Source organism: Ranitomeya variabilis, chromosome 3 (assembly GCF_051348905.1).
Source record: "Ranitomeya variabilis isolate aRanVar5 chromosome 3, aRanVar5.hap1, whole genome shotgun sequence".
Taxonomy (NCBI): Eukaryota; Metazoa; Chordata; class Amphibia; order Anura; family Dendrobatidae; genus Ranitomeya; species Ranitomeya variabilis.
The window spans coordinates 98,330,038-98,352,954 of NC_135234.1; the positions used below are offsets into that span (position 1 = coordinate 98,330,038).

Below are 22,917 nucleotides of genomic sequence, written 5' to 3' on the forward strand. Positions count from 1 at the left end.
TTTTACCTGGATTGTAATGCTTTGATTGCACCTAAATGTTTGACACTGCAGTGTACCGTCCTGGTTATTTAGATATTGGCTTTTGCTCCTGAGGTCTTTGTCTCCTAAAATGTGCAGTCAATTATCTCCCTATGCGACATTTCCACAGTGTCACATTAGAATGTTTTAATATTGATTAATTAATGCAAATCAGAAATTGTGTTGCCTATATTCATGCTGTTGCAGGGAGAGATGTCTGAATCACTACCTAATCATTTATTCATAATACGGGGGCTGCCCTTGGCACATGGGTTTTCCTGCAGTGATTTAAAGCTCCCCAATTATGTACCCTGTTGGCTCTTTCTTTGTAGATGGTACAGCTGCATGCTGGGGAAGAAGTGCAGTTTGGCTCCATTAAAGGAAGAGCTACGAATACAAGGGGTAGGTTTATTCTTATACCCATTATTCCATCATTGCAATTTTTGCCCTTGAATTAGAAGCTGATGGGAGATTTCAAGTGAGTCAGCAGCCGGTATAGATTTTATTGCACCGCATCTGTCAAAGTATAAAGAACTATATCTAAAATAGACGTTGCATGGAATTTAGCACATAAGGTATCCACTTCAAAATCCGTAAAATCCATCTAATAGTCCAGTAGTTAAAAATCAATAATTGGGAATCCCCTGGAGCTCAGGGCATCTCTGCATACTGTAATAGACAGCGGTTAGTAAATGGCATCCAAAGTTCTAATGTAAAAATGCTGTATAAAGACATAGGACCGCACATCCAAAAATCTCACATTGATCTATTGCAGCCAAACAAAAATTTCCAAAACTGAACAAGAGCTTCTTGGTTTCCCATTCTGATCTGATTGTATGTAGCCCATTGACACGTCACGGTGAACTTTTTCTGACCTAAAGGGTACAGCGTCATGAGCTGACTATTGCTGAGGCCACAGCGCACCAGCAGGAGGAACGACCTGGTGCCTTAAAGCAACGATGCTGCAAGGCAAAGCCTCCATGGCTCCAGGCCTCACCGCCCCACAGTCACAGCACCGCAGCAACAATGGCCGCCAAGCACCACTAATACCGAGTGAAAGAAGCTAAAAACTCACATTCCCCTTGTATATGAGGTAGATTTTATTGTACCTGATCTAATGAAAAGTAAAAGGAACTACATCAGGTGTATGATTATACTCTAAATGGCATCCAAAGTTATAGAGTAAAAAGCCTACATGTTACTTGCATGGCGGAGCAGCGTGCAGAGAGCTTCCTAGGACTCTCAGAAGCATTAGCGGGGCTCACATGATGCTATATGTTTCTGCAGCAAGGCATGTATCTCCATCTTTGCAAGGATGGTCTGACAAGACGAAGGGTCTATTTACACGGACGGACTGGCAGCACGATACAACCGTCGATCGGTAAACTTTTACTGATCGGCGGTCATTTGCTTGATTATACAGACAGACTAAAGTAAACTTTGCACACTGAGTGATTTATCTCAGAACGCTCAGTGCACACAGGCTGCCATAGTTCTCAGCAGTGCGAGTCCTGTTTGCACAAGCCGATGCACCACCAAGAGCTATGATTTTTTATTAAATAAAAGATCATTTCACCTGATGAACAATTGTTTCACTCATTCATCAGGTGATCCGTCAGCCTGCTTACACAGGAAAATAATCATTTAACGAGCGATTGTTCTTGATTATCTTGCAGGGTAAATGCCCCTTATATGTCTTCCCCTTAACTAAGCCCCATTCCCTTCTAATGGTCCTTTTGCTATCAAAGCCCTGCAGAAGTTGACAAATAAATACTTTTTTTCTTCTTAGAGCATTGTGGGAATAACTAAAGAACAGTTTTTGGTCTGATCCTTTGGATCAGGACAGGATTTCACGCCCCAAACTATACTAAAGTTTAGGGGGTGAAATCCTGTCCTGATCCAAAGGATCAGTGTGCGCATATGGCTCTTTGAAAGACATGTCCAGCAATCAGTGTTTGAATTGACATGCTAAAGATTGTTTTGTAGATCTAAAACCTCTGTCACTCCAGCTCCCTTCCAGTGCCGCTTCCTGCTTGACTTTGCATGAACTCACAGCACAGAGGTTGTCAGTCAAGCAGGAGGCGGTGGCGCAGGGAGGGGAATAGAGCTGAAGTGACAGAGGCTTCAGACCTACAAATAGCTCTTGGCCTAATTTTCATGTAATTTCAAACTCAGTAACAGAGGGATGAACTGTTCATGTAAAGGTATTGCTGGACTTGTCTTTGAGAGGTCTACATACTCTTTTTACAGTCCCGCTGACAGGTTTATTTTTAAAGTTTTTTTTCTAGATAGAGACTAGCTGTAATGTGTGCACAGATCAATAGTGTAACTGTTTCCTCATACAGTGCCTTGCGAAAGTATTCGGCCCCCTTGAATTTTTCAACCTTTTCCCACATATCATGCTTCAAACATAAAGATACCAAATGTAAATTTTTGGTGAAGAATCAACAACAAGTGGAACACAATTGTGAAGTTGAACGAAATTTATTGGTTATTTAAAATTTTTGTGGAAAATCAAAAACTGAAAAGTGGGGCGTGCAATATTATTCGGCCCCTTTACTTTCAGTGCAGCAAACTCATTCCAGAAGTTCATTGTGGATCTCTGAATGATCCAATGTTGTCCTAAATGCCTAATGATGATAAATATAATCCACCTGTGTGTAATCAAGTCTCCGTATAAATGCACCTGCTCTGTGATAGTCTCAGGGTTCTGTTTGAAGCACAGAGAGCATCATGAAGACCAAGGAACGCAACAGGCAGGTCCGTGATACTGCTGTGGAGAAGTTTAAAGCCGGATTTGGATAATAAATGATTTCCAAAATTTAAACATCCCAAGGAGCACTGTGCAAGCGATAATATTGAAATGGAAGGAGTATCATACCACTGCAAATCTACCGAGACCAGGCCATCCCTCTAAACTTTCATCTCAAACAAGGAGAAGACTGATCAGAGATGCAGCCAAGAGGCCCATGATCACTCTGGATGAACTGCAGAGATCTACAGCTGAGGTGGGACAGTCTGTCCATAGGACTACAATCAGTCGTACACTACACAAATCTAGTGTAAAATCTAGATACCCATAAAAAGTATTGCTTAAAGTTTGCAACAAGCCACCTGGGAGACACACCAAACATGTGGAAGAAGGTGCACTGGTCAGATGAAACCCAAAATCGAACTTTTTGGTAACAATGTCAAACGATATGTTTGGCATAAAGGCAACATAGCTCATCACCCTGAACACACCATCCCCACTGTCAAACATGGTGGTGGCAGCATCGTGGTTTGGGCCTGCTTTTCTTCTTCAGTTAATATTGATGGGAAGATGGATGGAGCCAAATACAGGACCAATCTTGAAGAAAACCTGTTGGAGTCTGCAAAAGACCTGAGACTGGGACGGAGATTCGTCTTCCAACAAGACAATGATCCCAAACATAAAGCAAAATCTACAATGGAATGGTTCAGAAATAAAAGTATCCAGGTGTTAGAATGGCCAAGTCAAAGTCCAGACCTCAATCCAATCGAGAATCTGTGGAAAGAGCTGAAAACTGCTGTTCACAAACGATCTCCATCAAACCTCACTGAGCTCGAGCTGTTTGCCAAGGAAGAATGGGCAAGAATTTCAGTCTCTCGACGTACAAAACTGATAGAGGCATACGCCGAGCGACTTGCAGCTGTAATCGCAGCAAAAGTATTAAGTTAAAGGGGCCGAATAATATTGCACGCCCCACTTTTCAGTTTTTGAATTTCCACAAAAATTTAAAATAACCAATAAATTTCATTCAACTTCACAATTGTGTTCCACTTGTTGATTCTTCACCAAAAATTTACATTTGGTATCTTTATGTTTGAAGCATGATATGTGGGAAAAGGTTGAAAAGTTCCAGGGGGCCGAATACTTTTGCAAGGGACTGTATGAGCCAGGGTTTTCTGAATGTGAGAGTGATTCAGAGGCTTAGAGGTTTACTATGCATTGGGGTTTGCATTAAAATCTCACACATGAGATACATTCTTTATTACTGGTAGATTATTCCTATCAGCTGTCCCATCATGCGTGTTATAGTAAATGTGTATACTCCATGAAAAAGCTGTGCTTTAGCTATTTTTTTTTTTTTATATATAGAATTTTCTGCACTATTCCTAAATTTCTCTTGGGATATATGGTTTATTAAACAGATGGGAATTCTCTTCCTCTTGTCAATAGTATGTATCTGTACAGTCTCATATAGTGCTGTAGGCTGCATTCACACATCGGCGTGACACATCCGTTTGCTGGTCTTGTTTTTTTCTCCCCCCAGACAGCACACTGAGCCATGGAGTTTAATGGATCCATTCACACATCACTTTTAAAAACGGATCCGTGATTCCGGTCCAAGAGACTCAGAGCTTGTATTTTTCTCATTCGTTTTTTGCGAATCAGACTCTGCCATTAAAGTCTTTGCGGATCCATTAAGACCAGATGAAAAAAAGACGACAGACTTTGTACTTCTGATTTCCATCCAAGTTTCATCCGTTTTTAACCGATTAATTGCGAAGTCAATAAATAAATAAACAGCAGATTGCAGAATTCGAGAAATGCTAAAACACTGCTATTTCATGAGGAGTAAAAGTGTTTACTAAAACAAAAATGTTAGGAAAGATGACGCTCCTGTTTAGTGGGAACCTTGGAGACAACGAATGTGTTATCTGTGCCAATCTAGGCCACAAAGCCAGAGGAGGGCACCAGGTGGTATTTATTACTCCTTGTAGCCGTCACTTGTTAAATTTGATGGACGGACCAGAGGGACACTTCTTCCTTACCTGGTTTTTACGGCCTGGTTAATTATGTTCCAAAGACATACTGATAGGGAATATAGATTGTGAGCCCCATCGGGGGCAGCGATGATAATGTGTGCAAACTGTAGAGCGCTGTGGAATATGTTGGCACTATATAAAAATAAAGATTATTATTATGTGGTTTATATATTGGTTTAGGGATAGGGAGAGACACTGCATTTTCCCTGACATGTTTTATATGCTCCAAATATACATTGAAATTGGCCTGGTATTTTGGGGAACATTGTTGATATTTTTTTTATTTATGTTAATCAGACGGTTGTCTTTGTCCCTTTATTGCATGTTAGGTTCCTAAAGTAGCACACACGGAATTTTACCAGGGTCGTACAATGCGGTGGGCACTGGCATGGAGTTTTTATGACGATGTGGTCATCCCCGTAAGTATAAAACCTTATATACTCTTCTGACACTCACAGTTTTTTTAATCAAGTAAATAAGGCAGCACACTGCAGCGCTGAAACATGCAAACATGAAAACTGAACTGCAATACTGCACTAGAAATATGAAAAATGAGAGCATTTAGCGCATAATAATGGCCAATTTTATGTGTACCTGGTAGCCACTTTAGGGCATCTCTCGTATACCAGGTCCTACGCTTTCCTTTCCTCGCTGAGAATAAACGTCTCCATCTGAATGGGTAACTGTGAAACCTCTTCTTAGACTAACATTCTCTCTCTCTGTGGAGGGGTAATGGACCTGTTGCGATTAAAACACCTGTGGCTAGGAGGCGGAGTGCTCAGTCAGAAGGCTAAAGAGTACATTTCAAAAAACTGACCGTTACATCCAAACATAGACTAAGTGTGAACAGGTGCTGAACCTAGAGTCACCAACTTATATACAGTCAAGTAAATAAGGCAGCACACTGCAGCGCTGAAACATGCAAACATGAAACATGAAAACTGAACTGCATTACTGCACTAGAAATATGCTAAACGCTCTCATTTTTCGTATTTCTAGTGCAGTAATGCAGTTCAGTTTTCATGTTTCATGTTTGCATGTTTCAGCGCTGCAGTGTGCTGCCTTATTTACTTGACTGCATATGAGTTGGTGACTCTAGGTTCAGCACCTGTTCACACTTAGGCTAGGTTCACATTGCGTTAGGGCAATCCGTTTAGCGCTAGCGGATTGCGCTAACGCAATGTTTTTGTAGGGGCCGCGTTTAGGGGTCGCGCTAACGTCCCCGCTCTCGCAGATCCCCGATCTGCGAGAGCGGGGAACGGACCTCGGGCGCGCCGCGGACGCTGCAAGCAGCGTCCGAGGCGCGCTACAAAAGAACGGTACATCGCTAGCGCGAGCCGAAAAAGGCACGCGCTAGCGATGCGCTACAGGCGAAATTTACATTGCTGTCAATGGGTGCGCTAACGGACCCGTTGCACGGCGTTAATTGCGACATTTTCCCCGTGCAACGCTGTTCGTTAGCGACCACCCACTAACGCAATGTGAACCTAGCCTAAGGCTACTTTCACACTAGCGTCGGGCTCGGCCCGTCGCGGTGCGTCGGGCCGAGGTTCCCGACGCTAGCGTTGTCTCCGTCGCACAACGGGGGCAGCGGATGCATTTTTCCAGCGCATCCGCTGCCCCATTGTGAGGTGCGGGGGCGGAGTTCCGGCCGCGCATGTGCGGTCGGAAAAAGCGGACCGTCGTGAGCAAAAAACGTTACATGTACACGACGGTTGCGACGTGTGTCAATCCGTCGCAATACGTCGCTTAATGTAAGTCTATGGGGAAAAAACGCATCCTGCAAGCACTTTTGCAGGATGCGTTTTTTCGGCAAAACGACGCATTGTAGCGGATTGCAGTTAACGCTAGTGTGAAAGTAGCCTAAGTCTATGTTTGGATATGACTAACAGTTTTTTTGTGACCCAGGTAAACTTCATTTTCTGGCTGACACAACATATGTTTCAAACCTGATATTGGCAGTGATATGTCAGGTCTTCACCATAAAACTAAAATTTTGTGAAATGTTGCAGATCTGAGAGCACGTTTTCGATACATCTGACATGTTGAGATTACATTTTTTGCATACAGTTGAGTGAAAGTGTTTGCCCCTTTCCTGATTTACTATTTGCATTTTTATGACACTTAAATGTTTCAGATCACCAAACAAATTTAAATATTAGTCAAAGATAACACAAGTAAACACAAAATCCAGTTTTTAAATGAAGGTCTTTATTAAGGGAGAAATAAATCCAAACCTACAGGGCTCTGTATGAAAAAGTGATTGCCCTCCCCCCACCCTTTAAAACATAAATTACCTGTGGTTTATCACATATTTGGGATGCGGAGTTCAAATTCCATAGTCACACGCAGGCATGATTACTGCCACACCTGTTCTCAATCAAGAAATCACTTAAATAGGACCTGTCTGACAAAGTGAAGTAGACCAAGTGATCCTCTAAAGCTAGACATCATGCCGCCTTCCAAAAATAGTCTGGAACAAATGAGAAACAAAGTAATTGAGATCTATAGGTCTGGAAAAGGTTATTAAGCCATTTCTCCAGCTTTGGGACTTCTGCAAACCACAGTGAGAGCCATTATCCACATATGATGAAAACATGGAACAGTGGCAAACCTTCCCAGGAGTAGTCGGTGGACCAAGATTAACCCAAGAGTGCAGTGACTACTCGTCCAAGAGGTCACAAAAGACCCCACAATAGCATCCAAAGGACTGCAGTCATCACTTGCCTCAGTTAAGGTCAGTGTTCGTCACTCCAACATATGAAATAGACTGGGCAAAAATGTCCTGCATGGCAGAGTTCCAGGATGAAAACCACTGAAGAGCAATAAGAACATAAAAGCTCTTCTCTGTTTTGCCCGAAAACATCTTGATGACCCCTAGGACTTTTGGGAGAATACTGTGTGGACTGCTGAGACAAAAGTTGAACTTTTTGGAAGGTTTATGTCCCATTGCAACTGGCATAGAAGAAACACAGCATTTCAGAAAAGGAACATCATACCAACAGTAAAATGTGGTGGTAGCGTGATGGTCTGGGGCTGTTTTGCTGCTTCAGGACCTGGAAGACTTGCTGTGGTAAATGGAACCATGAATTCTGCTGTCTACCAAAAAATCGTGGATTTGTGACTTCACGCTGAAGCGCACTGGGGTTATGCAGCAGGACAATGATCCAAAACATACAAGCAAGTCCACCTCTGAATGGCTTAAGAAAAACAAAATAAAGACCTTGGAGTGGCCTAGTCAAAGTCCTGACCTTAATCTGATTGAGATGCTGTGGCATGAAGTTAAAAAGGTGGTGCATGCTCGGGAACCCTCCATTGTGGCTGAATTACAACAGTTCTGGAAAGATGAGTGGACCAAAATTACTTAGGGGAGCATAGTAAAAGACTCATTACCAGTTATCGCAAACCTTTGATTGCAGTTGTTGCTGATAAGGGGTGGCCCAACCAGTTATTAGGTTTAGGGATCAATCACTGTTTCACACAGGGCCCTGTAGGTTTGGATTTGTTTTTCCATTACGTCCCTCAGGACAGCACCATGGAGGACTTCCTTCCTTGACCTATAGCGGGACAGGATCATAGAGAGGTTAAAAGGACCCTCCCACCTCCACCCTCCAGTGTTTTTCCTGTCCCTACAGGGACGGATGTATGAGAGGTTGCTCCTAGAGCGAAGATAGCCTGTGGATTCTCTTCCCCCTGTCAAGTGGTCCGTAGCCGACACCTAAGGCTGCGTTCACATTTGCGTTGTTGGGCTGTCATGTCAGACGCTGTTCAGACCAGGTCGTTCGACAGACAGCGGTAATTCCGCTTTTGACCACTATTTGCTCATTGGCGTCGGCTAGTTTTTATCTAGCTGTTCCGGGGTTAATTTACCTTATCCTCGAATTGAAAGCTGGGCCATGCCCATTGCTTTTAAATAGTTCTCCTGATCATTGGGCGTCGCCGATTATAGCTTCTGTCTTGTGCGTTGTTATCTCGGTCTGGAGTGGAGAGCTGGTTGTTGGAGATTCGTTGCTGGTGGTGTATTTTCCTTAGTCTTATTTACTCCTTCCTATATTTGTATTTATTTTGCCCTGCACATTTATAGTGTATTCCTGAGTGACTGCGGCGTGGTGTATATTTTCCTTTATCCTTGTCTGTGCTAACTGTGGGTATTGGTGTATTACCTCTTCACTGGGTGGTGTGCGGAGGTTTCAGCCTAGGGTTGAAACAGGAGACAGGGTGAGGTTCGAGGCCTGGACATGCACACCATCAGTGTAAACTCCAGGTAGAGGGTCAGTCAGGATTTCCCTAGTCTGAGAGAAATTGCAGGGGCCCGGGTTATTAGCTCTCGCTCACCTAGTCTCCCCGTGACATGGGCGCAGCGTCGGCGACGCAACCAACAACGCATGTACGCAAGGCAGCGTTTTGCGACGCATGCGTTGTCATAAGATCCTACAGATCGGGACTTTCGGCCCAGGGAAAACGCTACAAGTAGCGTCCCCTGCGCCCTGTCTTGTGCGTCTATATGACGCAGGCGTCATAAAACGCAGTACAACGCATACTGGCAAATGTCCAAGCGCCCCCCATGTTAAAGATAGGGGCGCATGACGCATGCGTCGGTATGCGTCGACGACGCTGCGCCCAACAACACAAATGTGAACGTAGCCTAACTGGGTAGAGGTCCCTCAGCTATCAGTGCTGTACCAGATGGACTCAGAGTTTGGGGGTCTCAACCTTCCCTTTTCCTGGTCAGACGGACCGTGGCTGACTCCTCTTTGAGAGGTTCCTCAGCCAACAGTCAGCCTGTGCAATGTGCTTAGGGGGATCGTGCGGCAGGTCCAATCCTTCCCCCTGTCAAGTAGCCCAGGGTGGAAACTCCCCAGTGGGGAGTCCCTCAGCCCCAGAGACCAGTCGAGCGGACAGGCTGCTGGGTAGAGCCGCTTCCTCCCGGTGGGGGCTCTCGGCTCAGACGCCGACCGGCAAAACACCGCTACTCCCGAAAGTTGTGTGGTGGAGAAAGGCCATTGTGCTTCCGGTGACGTCAGAAAGGGGCGCCGGCACATAGGATCGGCGTGCGTTCCACGATGGAACACGGAAAGGGGCACAGGCAGTAATGCAGCATTCCTGACGGGACGCCGCTTCCTTCCACGGTAGGCTCTCGGCGTTACCAGCTCCCCCTGTCTTCTAGCAGGTATGGAGCCAGCACAGGTGAATGCATGGTTTAATGTTGCATTGATGGCCTGGGCCTCTGGGCTGACTCTAGTCTCATGCCTTTGTGCCAAAGCTGTACCTGGAACCCATTTGCAGCTAGGCCTTGGACCTCTAGGCTATGGTAGGGCCATATGTCCAGGCTACATCTCATGACTGGACTTCAGTTAGTTGCAGGTCTTGTCTGCACAGAGCCTTATGATTGGGCTTCAGAGTGACTTTTTGGAAGCATGCTTTCCATTTTCTGGTTCAATAAGCAAGTGTTTCACTTTTCTTTGCAACTTAACTACTCCATCCAGAGGAGGACACAAGGTGTTAATTCAGCACATTGTCTCCATGAAGACTGCCCTCCAGCTGCTGCTCATTAATTAGCCCCTTCGGGTGGAGTCAGTCTGACAAATGAGATGTACTGTTAAGAGTGGAGATTTATCTGGAGCTCTGATAGATGGCTCTTTTGCTTAAAAGTGTAAGTCATACTGCTTCTAAGCATCAGATTGAGTGCCTCCGTGCATAATACTGCATCATAGTGCCTCTATGCATCATATTGAGTGCCTCCGTGCATAATACTGCATCATAGTGCCTCTATGCATCATATTGAGTGCTTCTGCATAATACTGCATCATAGCGCCTCTATGCATTATATTGAGTGCCTCCGTGCATAATACTGCATCATAGTGCCTCTATGCATCATATTGAGTGCCTCCATGCATAATACTGCATCATACTGCTTTATGCATCATATTGAGTGCCTCTGTGCATGATACTGCATCATAGTGCCTCTATACATCATATTGAGTGCCTCTGTGGCATCATACTGCATCATACGGTTTCATATTGCCTTTGTGCATCATATTGCTTCATAGTTCCTATATGCATTATAGCGCTTCATAAGTTGCTTCATGTATCATATTGCATCGTATTGCTTCATGGTTCCTATATGCATCATAGTGCTTCATTGTTCCTATATGCATCATAGTGCTTCATATTGACTTTGTGCATCATATTGCATCATATTGCTTCATGGTTCCTTTATGCATCAGAGTGCTTCATATTGCCTTTATGCGTCATATTGCTTCAAGGTTCCTATATGCATCATAGTGCTTCATATTGCCTTTGTGCATTATATTACAGCATATTGCTTCATAGCTCCTATATGCACCATAGCGCTTCATAGTTACTTCATGCATCATATTGCATCGTATTGCTTTATAGTCTCTATATCATCATATTGCTTCATTGTTCCTATATGCACCATAGCGCTTCATAGTTACTTCATGCATCATATTGCATCATACTACTTCATTATTCCTATGTGCATCGTATTGAATCAGATTAATTAATAGTGCCTTTGGACATCATATTGCATTATATTGCTTCATAGTTCCTATATGCATCATATTGCATCATAGGGTTTCGGTGCCCTTTGCCTCAGGGGGTATTATTGGTGTCGGGCTTGGTGCCTTTTTCACCTCTGGCTGTGAGCCACTGGGTCAGACCTTCTGTCTGGTGCCTTGTTGTGTGGCTGCACATTGTATCATGGGCCTATCACTTCACATTTCTGTCTTGGGCCTCAACTCTGGATATGGAGTCCTTGTGTTTTGGACCCAGATCCAGCTTCTGCTACTTCATTCTTTACAACAGGGCTTAGTCAAGCAAACAGGCTTGAATTGGCTTAGTAAAATTTGCATTTCTTCTGTTTGGAACAGATTTCTCAGGTAGGTTCTACTTTGAGTGCTAAAGGCAAGTCTATTACATAATTGGCTTTAAAAGATGACATACGTCATTTTGGTACATCCTATAAAAGGACATACTACTGTCCGGGGAGCAGAAAATCCCACGAGTTGAAAGAAAGGATTCCTTCAGCCTCGGAATGCTTTGCCCTAAGATATTAGGACCATATACAATTTGCATAGTTTTAGGGGCACCCTCAAAACACATTTGTTCAGTGCGGCCTATCAAGTTCCCTAATCAGTCATTTTATGATTTTATGTTTGTGTGTGTGTGTGTGTAGCCCATTCACTATCTCCATCTATCCCCACCCCCTGAAGATGGCTGTGCCATCATTGTAAATAAAACATTGTTGATACACACCTGTACTTTTGTATCTTCCCTGCCTCATTGTAGATTGTAAGCTCTCAGGAGCAGGGTGGTTTTTATTTATTTTAATTATTATATGGTTGTTACTTATGACTGTTGTGTTTGAGACTGTCAAACTGTAAAGCGCTGCGGAATATGTGGACACTATATAAATAAAAGTTTATTATTGTTGTTATTATTATTAATCCTTACCAAACTCCACATTCGGCAATCAGACAGATTCTTGTCCCATAAGTCTGTTGCGTTATGTTTTCCAGGGACATCAGCGCTGCCTTTTGTACCTTGTGGTGAAGCAGCAGCACTGTGTCGTGTGGCAGAGGATCCCATACTCGCGGCTCTTACAGCAGTCACGGCTCCTAAGATAAACGAAACTGTATCCAGGGCTCTTACTGTTAAGACCCCATAGTCTCACTGCCTCACAGTAGATAATCTCCCTCCGTAATGAGGAAGAAACATACTTTTTCTCTAGCCATGGAATATGGTTACTCCCACAATGGCAGTCTGGGTTTATAAAGATCCCTGAGAAGATTGCCTCTTGGGATATGTATGTGCGTAATATGCATATATGGACAAATAAGTTGACATACCGTATTTTTCGGACTATAAGACGCACCGGACTATAAGGCGCACCCAGGTTTTAGAGGTGGAAAATAGGGAAAAAAAATATTTGAAGCAAAAAAAGTGGTAAAATATTTAATAACATACTATTATTTCTGGTGTTATTACATATAATAGTATGTTATTATGTTGGAAGCTGCGGGACCAGTGTGGTGTCTGTGAAGTACTATATGAAGATGCTGGAGGGTGAGTATAAGAATGGGGGCACAGGGCTTATATTGAAAGCACCACTCCAGCACTGCAAAATAACACTGGAGTGCTGCTTTAAAAGCCCATGGGAGAACTATAACTCCCAGCATGTCCTGCTGATCCTATGACATGCTGGGAGTTATAGTTCACTAAAGGAGTGGCATAATGCTTTATTGTGTTTTGGAAAGACTAACCTCTTAATTGTGGCAGCCAGCCAGCTGTGGTGAGGTAAAAGTATCCCATGACTGCACACACAGAGCCCTCCTTCTTGTTGCCTCTCCACAGCACAGGTAATGGAAGCCAGTAGATTCTAGTGTTGGAGTCTGAAGGACCTGTGATGATGTCAAAAAGAGGGAGGGCTCTGTGCTGCCATGTGATGCTCCAGCCCGCCCACTTCTGACATCACAGGTCCTCCTTGTGCACACTGCACAGCACTCAGCTCCAGCCCAGGAAGGTAAGCAGCGATCTCCTCTCCCCCGGACCCTGCTGCTGCCTCCTCCCCCGGACACACGGATCTCCCCAGCTGCTGCAGGAATCAGCGCTGAGGAAACCATGTGTGTCCCTGCTTAAGTGCAGTATTCATTTGCTGCTCCCGGCTCACCGCTCAGCTGATAGGTGGGCGGGGAGTAGCTAATGAATATTCACTGCACTTAATCATCAGGACCACGTGCTTTCCCCAGCGCTGATTCCCGGCAGTGGGGACATTTTTCTGCCTCCTGAAGTGGGATAACAGTGCGATCCCACTCGCTGCTGCCCCCCTCCCCACATGCTACATCCCTACCATAAGACGCACCCACACTTTCCTCCCAAATTTGGAGGAAAAAAAGTGCGTCTTATGGTCAGAAAAATACGGCTTATAATGTCTGGACTAATGACTCGTATAAATGCAGTTCCGAATAATTTCAAGTGTCGGAAGATTTTCACTAGCACTACCACCACCACCTTCATTGATTCAGAGTCCAGTCACCCTGTATCTAACATCAAGTAAAACAGGAGTGATGATCCACGTTTCTCTTTCAGCGCTTCTAATGAGAAGCCCGACGTTGGTAATATAGTAACATAGTTAGTAAGGCCGAAGAAAGACATTTGTCCATCCAGTTCAGCCTATATTCCATCATAATAAATCCCCAGATCTACGTCCTTCTACAGAACCTAATAATTGTATGATACAATATTGTTCTGCTCCAGGAAGACATCCAGGCCTCTCTTGAACCCCTCGACTGAGTTCGCCATCACCACCTCCTCAGGCAAGCAATTCCAGATTCTCACTGCCCTAACAGTAAAGAATCCTCTTCTATGTTGGTGGAAAAACCTTCTCTCCTCCAGACGCAAAGAGTGCCCCCTTGTGCCCGTCACCTTCCTTGGTATAAACAGAGATCCTCAGCGAGATATTTGTATTGTCCCCTTATATACTTATACATGGTTATTAGATCGCCCCTCAGTCGTCTTTTTTCTAGGCTAAATAATCCTAATTTCGCTAATCTATCTGGGTATTGTAGTTCTCCCATCCCCTTTATTAATTTTGTTGCCCTCCTTTGTACTCTCTCTAGTTCCATTATATCCTTCCTGAGCACCAGTGCCCAAAACCGGACACAGTACTCCATGTGCGGTCTAACTAGGGATTTGTACAGAGGCAGTATAATGCTCTCATCATGTGTATCCAGACCTCTTTTAATGCACCCCATGATCCTGTTTGCCTTGGCAGCTGCTGCCTGGCACTGGCTGCTCCAGGTAAGTTTATCATTAACTAGGATCCCCAAGTCCTTCTCCCTGTTAGATTTACCCAGTGGTTTCCCGTTCAGTGTGTAATGGTGATATTGATTCCTTCTTCCCATGTGTATAACCTTACATTTATCATTGTTAAACCTCATCTGCCACCTTTCAGCGCAAGTTTCCAACTTATCCAGATCCATCTGTAGCAGAATACTATCTTCTCTTGTATTAACTGCTTTACATAGTTTTGTATCATCTGCAAATATCAATATTTTACTGTGTAAACCTTCTACCAGATCATTAATGAATATGTTGAAGAGAACAGGCCCCAATACCGACCCCTGCGGTACCCCACTGGTCACAGCGACCCAGTTGGAGACTATACCATTTATAACCACCCTCTGCTTTCTATCACTAAGCCAGTTACTAACCCATTTACACACATTTTCCCCCAGACCAAGCATTCTCATTTTGTGTACCAACCTCTTGTGCGGCACGGTATCAAACGCTTTGGAAAAATCGAGATATACCACGTCCAATGACTCACCGTGGTCCAGTCTATAGCTTACCTCTTCATAAAAACTGATTAGATTGGTTTGACAGGAGCGATTTCTCATAAACCCATGCTGATATGGAGTTAAACAGTTATTCTCATTGAGATAATCCAGAATAACATCCTTCAGAAACCCTTCAAATATTTTACCAACAGTAGAGGTTAGACTTACTGGCCTAGAATTTCCAGGTTCACTTTTAGAGCCCTTTTTGAATATTGGCACCACATTTGCTATGCGCCAGTCCTGCGGAACAGACCCCGTCGCTATAGAGTCCCTAAAAATAAGAAATAATGGTTTATCTATTACATTACTTAGTTCTCTTAGTACTCGTGGGTGTATGCCATCCGGACCCGGAGATTTATCTATTTTAATCTTATTTAGCCGGTTTCGCACCTCTTCTTGGGTTAGATTGGTGACCCTTAATATAGGGTTTTCATTGTTTCTTGGGATTTCACCTAGCATTTCATTTTCCACCGTGAATACCGTGGAGAAGAAGGTGTTTAATATGTTAGCCTTTTCCTCGTCATCTACAACCATTCTTTCCTCACTATTTTTTAAGGGGCCTACATTTTCAGTTTTTATTCTTTTACTATTGATATAGTTGAAGAACAGTTTGGGATTAGTTTTACTCTCCTTAGCAATGTGCTTCTCTGTTTCCTTTTTGGCAGCTTTAATTAGTTTTTTAAATAAAGTATTTTTCTCCCTATAGTTTTTTAGAGCTTCAATGGTGCCATCCTGCTTTAGTAGTGCAAATGCTTTCTTTTTACTGTTAATTGCCTGTCTTACTTCTTTGTTTAGCCACATTGGGTTTTTCCTATTTCTAGTCCTTTTATTCCCACAAGGTATAAACCGCTTACAGTGCTTATTTAGGATGTTCTTAAACATTTTCCATTTTTTATCTGTATTCTTATTTCTGAGGATATTGTCCCAGTCTACCAGATTAAGGGCATCTCTAAGCTGGTCAAACTTTGCCTTCCTAAAGTTCAGTGTTTTTGTGACTCCCTGACAAGTCCCCCTAGTGAAAGACCGGTGAAACTGTACAATATTGTGGTCGCTATTTCCTAGATGCCCGACCACCTGCAGATTTGTTATTCTGTCAGGTCTATTAGATAGTATTAGGTCTAAAAGTGCTGCTCCTCTGGTTGGATTCTGCACCAATTGTGAAAGATAATTTTTCTTGGTTATTAGCAGAAACCTGTTGCCTTTATGGGTTTCATAGGTTTCTGTTTCCCAGTTAATATCCGGGTAGTTAAAGTCCCCCATAACCAGGACCTCATTATGGGTTGCAGCTTCATCTCTCTGCTTTAGAAGTAGACTTTCCATGATTTCTGTTATATTTGGGGGTTTGTAACAGACCCCAATGAGAATTTTGTTACCATTTTTCCCTCCATGAATTTCGACCCATATGGATTCGACATCCTCATTCCCTTCGCTAATATCCTCCCTTAAAGTGGACTTTAGACAAGACTTTACATAGAGACAAACCCCTCCTCCTCTCCGATTTTTACGATCCTTTCTAAACAGACTGTAACCCTGTAAGTTAACTGCCCAGTCATAGCTTTCATCTAACCATGTCTCGGTTATTCCCACTATGTCAAAGTTACCTGTAGATATTTCTGCTTCTAGTTCTTCCATCTTGTTTGTCAGGCTTCTGGCGTTTGCGATCATGCAGTTTAGAGGATTTTGTTTTGTTCCAATCTCCTCGCTGTGGATTGTTTTAGAAATGTTCTTACCTCCCTTCTGAGTATGTTTTCCTGGGTCTTCTTTGTTCAAGTCTAATGTTTTTCTTCACGTCCCCTCTTCTTCTAGTTTAACGCCCTCCTGATGAGTGTAGCGAGTCTTCTGGCGAATGTGTGTTTCCCAGGTTTGTTGAGGTGTAGTCCGTCTCTGGCGAGGACTCCATCGTACAAGTAATTCACACCGTGGTCCAGGAATCCGAATCCTTGTTGTCTGCACCATCGTCTTAGCCAGTTGTTCGCATCAAGGATCCTGTTCCATCTCCTGGTGCCATGCCCATCTACTGGAAGGATAGAAGAAAAAACTACCTGTGCATCCAGTTCCTTTACTTTCTTCCCCAACTCTTCAAAGTCCTTGCAGATTGTCGGTAGGTCCTTCCTTGCCGTGTCATTGGTGACAACATGTATCAGAAGAAATGGGTGGACGTCCTTGGAGCTGAAGAGCTTTGGTATCCTATCGGTCACATCCTTGATCATCGCACCTGGAAGGCAGCATACTTCTCTTGCGGTTATGTTCGGTCTGCAGATGGCTGCTTCTGTGCCTCTCAGTAGTGAGTCTCCCACCACCACCACTCTTCGTTGCTTCTTGGCTGTACTTTTTGCTGTCACTTGTTGCTGTGTACCCTTTTCTTTTTTGCTTGCTGGCAGTGCTTCATCCTTAGGTGTGCCATCTTCATCCTCTACAAAGATTTGATATCGGTTCTTTTGGTCACATGCTTCCACTCATCTGCTTTTGGAGGTTCTCTGACACTTTTTTCACCTTCTGTGACCAGTAGAGATGCTTCTGTTCTGTCTAGGAAGTCTTCATTCTCTTTGATGAGTTTCAAAGTTGCTATTCTTTCTTCCAGACCCCGCACCTTTTCTTCTAAAAGGGCCACTAGTCTACACTTCTGACAGGTGAAATTGGATTCTTCGTCTGGTCGATCTGTGAACATGTAGCACATGCTGCAGCTCACCATGTAGGTTGTCACATCTGCCATGTTGCTCCTAGATCCTGCTGACTTGCTGTGTGTTTTCCTTCTTGTGTAATCTACTCAGCCAAGCTTTCTTGCAATAATGTCCTACAGGCAAAAATTCGCGCGCAGTAAGGCGCGTGGTTTGGTGATGCTTTCCAAGCAGCTGGTCCCGGCTGTACCCAAAGATCTTCTTGCTGAGGGAGACTCTTCGCTTTTCCCAGAAGGCACCTGGAATATGCAAATTATCCTCCTCAAGCTTGAATCCCTGGTTTGGTGATGCTTTCCAAGCAGCTGGTCCCGGCTGTACCCAACGATCTTGCTGAGGGAGACTCTTCGCTTTTCCCAGAAGGCACCTGGAATATGCAAATTATCCTCCTCAAGCTTGAATCCCTAATGACAGGAGATATTACCTGCCGGATGGTGTATTCCTTAGTTTTAATAATATATAACCCTTACTTGGGGTTGGACATCTAAGGATTTGGAATAGACGTGATCTCTTGGATGAGTAATGTGCGTACATCCCAATGCTCTGCCATTATCCATGTACTAACTGTTATTGGTTTGAACTTTCCGCAGTCCAGGGCCTCTGTCCTGCAGGTCTCCTTGTAGTACGGTAAGCTGGTCTGTAACCAAGGCTTAACCTGAGCCCAGAAGGTCCGATGAAGGAACAATCCTGGGTTATAAGCACATGCAGCTTATTATGGGTTGATACAGTCCTCATTTTGTGGTGGCTGTGACTTTCACCATAAGGTTCTCTAACCCTATTCTGGGGCTACGATGTCTATAAGTATCTATCACAATAAATAACTTGCTGTGGTTCATTATTGGTATTGGAGTACAATGGGTGTATCTCACTCTCTGCTCCTGATGTTTATTTCATTTACCACATACATACTGAAATCGGCCATTATAGATATACTAGACTGTGGCCCGATTCTAAAGCATCGGGTATTCTAGAATATGCATGTCCCCGTAGTATGTGATTCGCGGCAGACTGTGCCCGTCGCTGATTGGTCGAGGCAACCTTTATGACATCATCGTCGCCATGGCAACCATTATGACATCTACGTTGATACTGTGCCCGTCGCTGATTGGTCGAGGCCGCCAGGCCTCGACCAATCAGAGACGCGGGATTTCCAGGAAAGACAGACAGACGGAAAAACTCTTAGACAATTATATATATAGATATCAGGCACTCACTACGGTGATTTTCTTTGCGGATCTCTTTAGATATCTATGGTTTTTCTGATCTTTCAGATCCTTTATATATTTAGTCTGGTTTTTGTCTGGGGCTTTGATTCCTGGGCTTCTGTACCCACCCTCGGAGAGTTGCTTTGGTATTCTCCATGGTGCTGTCCTGAGGGACGTAATGGAAAAAGGGAAATTAGACCTACTGGTAATTCGGTTTCCAGGTAGTCCCTCAGGACAGCACCCATAGTTCCCTCCCTTATGTTTCTGTTTTTAGGATTGCTCGGGATTAATCTACTGGCAGATCGTTCGTCCTTCGTGTCACCATGGCTCGAAATTAAGATGAAGCCGTTTAATGGTTATTACAGACATGTTTGTAAGGGCACGTTTAGACCATTTATTTCCATCCTTCGGTGGTACTTTGAAAGAACACTGGAGGGTGGAGGTGGGAGGGTCCTTTTAACCTCTCTATGATCCTGTCCCGCTATAGGTCAAGGAAGGACGTCCCCCATGGTGCTGTCCTCAGGAACTACCTGGAAACCGAATTACCGGTAGGTCTAATTTCCCTTTTTCCCTTAATAATAAAGAACTTCAATTAAAAACTGCATTTTGTCATTATTTGTGTTTTCCCTATCTAGTATTTAAATTTGTTTGTTGATCTGAAACATTTAACATGCACAAACATGCAGAAGAAGAGGAAGTCAGGAAGGGCACAAACACTTTTTCACACAACTGTATATCCCATTCACAGATAGGTGAAGTGAGCAAACCAATGTCCTAAGTATTTAAACATCTGTCTTAGGGCTGCGAAGTTGGTAAACCAAGGTCAGGCTCCTCTATTTTTTATACTCCACAACTTCTTCATAAATGGGCTATAATTAGTAAAAATAATCCAGCTCAAAGGTAATGGAGGCCATGCCATTATTTGGTGCAAAAACCTGAAGAAATAAACTGGTATATAAGTTGGGATACGTGCAATGTGTAGGTGCATGTTCACACTGGCCACTAAACAGACAAAACCTAAGATAAAAACAAATTGCAGCTATATTTCCTTTTTAAAAAGTATGGAGAATGTGTCCGCCAGTAATTGCGAACAAGGGCCAAGTATTATTTGGTAGTAATTTTTTCTACTGCTGTAGATTGGGCTCTGCAGTCAATATTGCACCTTAGTGTCTGATATCATATAACAATTGTGATTGCGCTGTGTCTCTATTATTCCTCCTGAAAACTTGTAATAACTTGGACATGACCATTCCCCTTTTTCTATAGTGTCTTCCTATACTCTGACACTGTCAAGTCAGTGCTGACGGAAAACACTTGCCAATTTATCAGCCATTTGCCAGTATATTCTTTAATTTCCTGAATCAATAAAGGTTGTGCCCATGAGCTTCAGATGGCGATGTGGACGATATTTTGCTTCACAATCAAGTGACCATTGGCCCACAGTAGGTGGGGGGTTGGCCGCATCGCGATCTGTAGCGCGTGGATGCCCCCAGCGTGGGTATTTATCTAGGCGGTTTGTAGAGGGTTCACTTTGAAAGCTGCCTGAAAAAGCGCTAACAAAACTCTGAAAAGAATGAAGATTTGAAGATCTATGTAAAATCGTCTCGCTGTTCATATGTTCTGGTTTTCAAGCGTCTTTTATCAGGTTCAGGTTTCCAAAGATGCCAAGTGGTTAAAAGAAGTGATCTGGCCAGTCTTTTTACACTCTGAAGACGATCGATGCTTACAAGTCAATGGGAAATCTCAAATGACTCCTGGATGTCTATTTGAGCATTTTGTCACTGCTTTTACTTGAAAAACCCGCCAGTGATTTCTTCATTGTTGAATACAGTAAGAAAAAAAAAGTTTGGAAAACGCCAGTATAAAATATGCTACACGAGCTCTGGAAAAAGGCTAAAATAACACACAGGCAGTCAAAAATGGTGAAAAGGTGCTGAGGAAATGTGAAAAAAAGACAAGTTTTTTTGATACACCAGGAAAAAGGATAGATGTGTTTGGCTGCCTGAACATGACGTTATGTACACATACTCTAAGGGTAAGATCACACTAGGCGGTTTTTTTTTTGTGCAGGAACACCTGATCTCTTGGCAGGAAAAAGCTACAGAAATAAGCATGTTTTGCTTGTTTTTTCTTCCGTTTTTTGCTGCGGTTTTTGCATGCTGATAAACTTTAGTGTTGAAAAAAAAGTCCAATTCTATAGAATCAGCTTTTGGCACAAAAAACGCAGCAAAACCAGATATCTGCATTTTGGTGCGTTTTTTTGATACACCAGGAAAAAGGATAGATGTGTTTGGCTGCCTGAACATGACGTTATGTACACATACTCTAAGGGTAAGATCACACTAGGCGGTTTTTTTTTTGTGCAGGAACACCTGATCTCTTGGCAGGAAAAAGCTGCAGAAATAAGCATGTTTTGCTTGTTTTTTCTTCCGTTTTTTGCTGCGGTTTTTGCATGCTGATAAACTTTAGTGTTGAAAAAAAAGTCCAATTCTATAGAATCAGCTTTTGGCACAAAAAACGCAGCAAAACCAGATATCTGCATTTTGGTGCGTTTTTTCATCACCCATTCATTTCAATGGGTGAAAGAAGTGACATGTTTCATTGTTAAAAAAAAATCCACAATCCTTATGACCTAGTGTGAACTTAGCCTAAAAGGGAATAAATGTAGTTTCTAAATTAGACCCGACAGGGACTTTGTAAGGTGGGGTTCCAGAAAAGTGTTGGCTACAGGGAACACACTAATCCTGAGATCCTGGCAGTGCCCTTTTCTATCTTTGGTACAGAGGTGGCTGTGTTTGTGTTGCCCCTTTCCTTTAAGTGATTATCAGTATGAAAAGCCCTTACGTAAATGGAAGAATGTTCATATACCTGTCAGTGTCTTTAGAAAGCTGGGTGACCTCCCTTCTGGGTACGATCAGCTGATTAGAAATGATGTGATCTGGTAGTAAATCGCATCGATCCTGACATTGCACTGCTGGCGCCTATAGATCTCTGCTTCCTTGTCGGGGTCAGTATTGCATCGCGGAGTTCGTTCCCTGGTGTGACCGGCCTAACCTGCACTCCCGTGGGGATATGGCGGCTGCGTTCCACACTTAGGGGTTTCTCCAATCCTTGCACATCGCCTCTGGGTGAACATGCTCTCTGCCCCGCGTCTGATAACCACCTATTGTACCGCCGTCTTGTGACAGACCGCCCTGCTAATGCCCATTTGTCTGGAGGATTAGACATGCACACTGATTTTTCCAGGCTTAACAAATTAAAAAGGCATTAGCTGACAGCTTCTATCACACTATCGGCATAATCACGGGCTGGTGTGAAACAATGAAAGTACCATGGTGTCTTGGGCGACCTGTCAGACCTCCTTTTATAGTCCAGGCTAGCGAGTAGGTGGTTTATCGATTTCAAGACTTTTTTTTTTTTGTCTTTCTTCACGTGGGTTGGGGGTTAACTGCAGATGTCTAGCCTGGCAATTACAATTCAGAGGGTTGGCATTAAATTGGTATGATTGTAAGCAGCCTGTGAAAGGCCTGAAAGGATGACTAACTGTGATTTCATGCCGAGCGTGGCTTGATAAAATTGATTGTTTGTGCAGCCCGTCTCGCCATTTAAAGCTGTCGTGCTACATTTTATTCCCCTTTTTTTCCTCTTTGTTTAATGTGTAATCTTAAGCATGTCTATTCTGAACATGTTCAGCTTGTAGCTTTAAAGGGAAAACACTTAAATCTTAAAATACCCTAGATTTGTACCCCCAGCTCGTCAATGACAGACGCCGGCTGCCCTCTAAGATGCACCCCTGCGGCTCTCAGCGAGGGGAATAAGGCATTACTGGAGATTTGCAGCATAATTTAGATGTTAAAAGGTGACCTT

The 22,917-nt window shown here is 43.5% G+C and overlaps 1 protein-coding gene across 1 annotated transcript in view; it reads left to right on the plus strand.

The window, feature by feature from the left end:
* Window positions 1–22,917, plus strand: part of METTL16 (methyltransferase 16, RNA N6-adenosine) — a 106,302-nt gene that overhangs the window by 59,009 nt on the left and 24,376 nt on the right. The window contains exons 7-8 of the mRNA XM_077294411.1: window positions 351–420; window positions 5,139–5,228. Coding sequence (XP_077150526.1) covers window positions 351–420; window positions 5,139–5,228 — 160 coding nt within the window. The remainder of the gene's footprint in view (window positions 1–350; window positions 421–5,138; window positions 5,229–22,917) is intronic.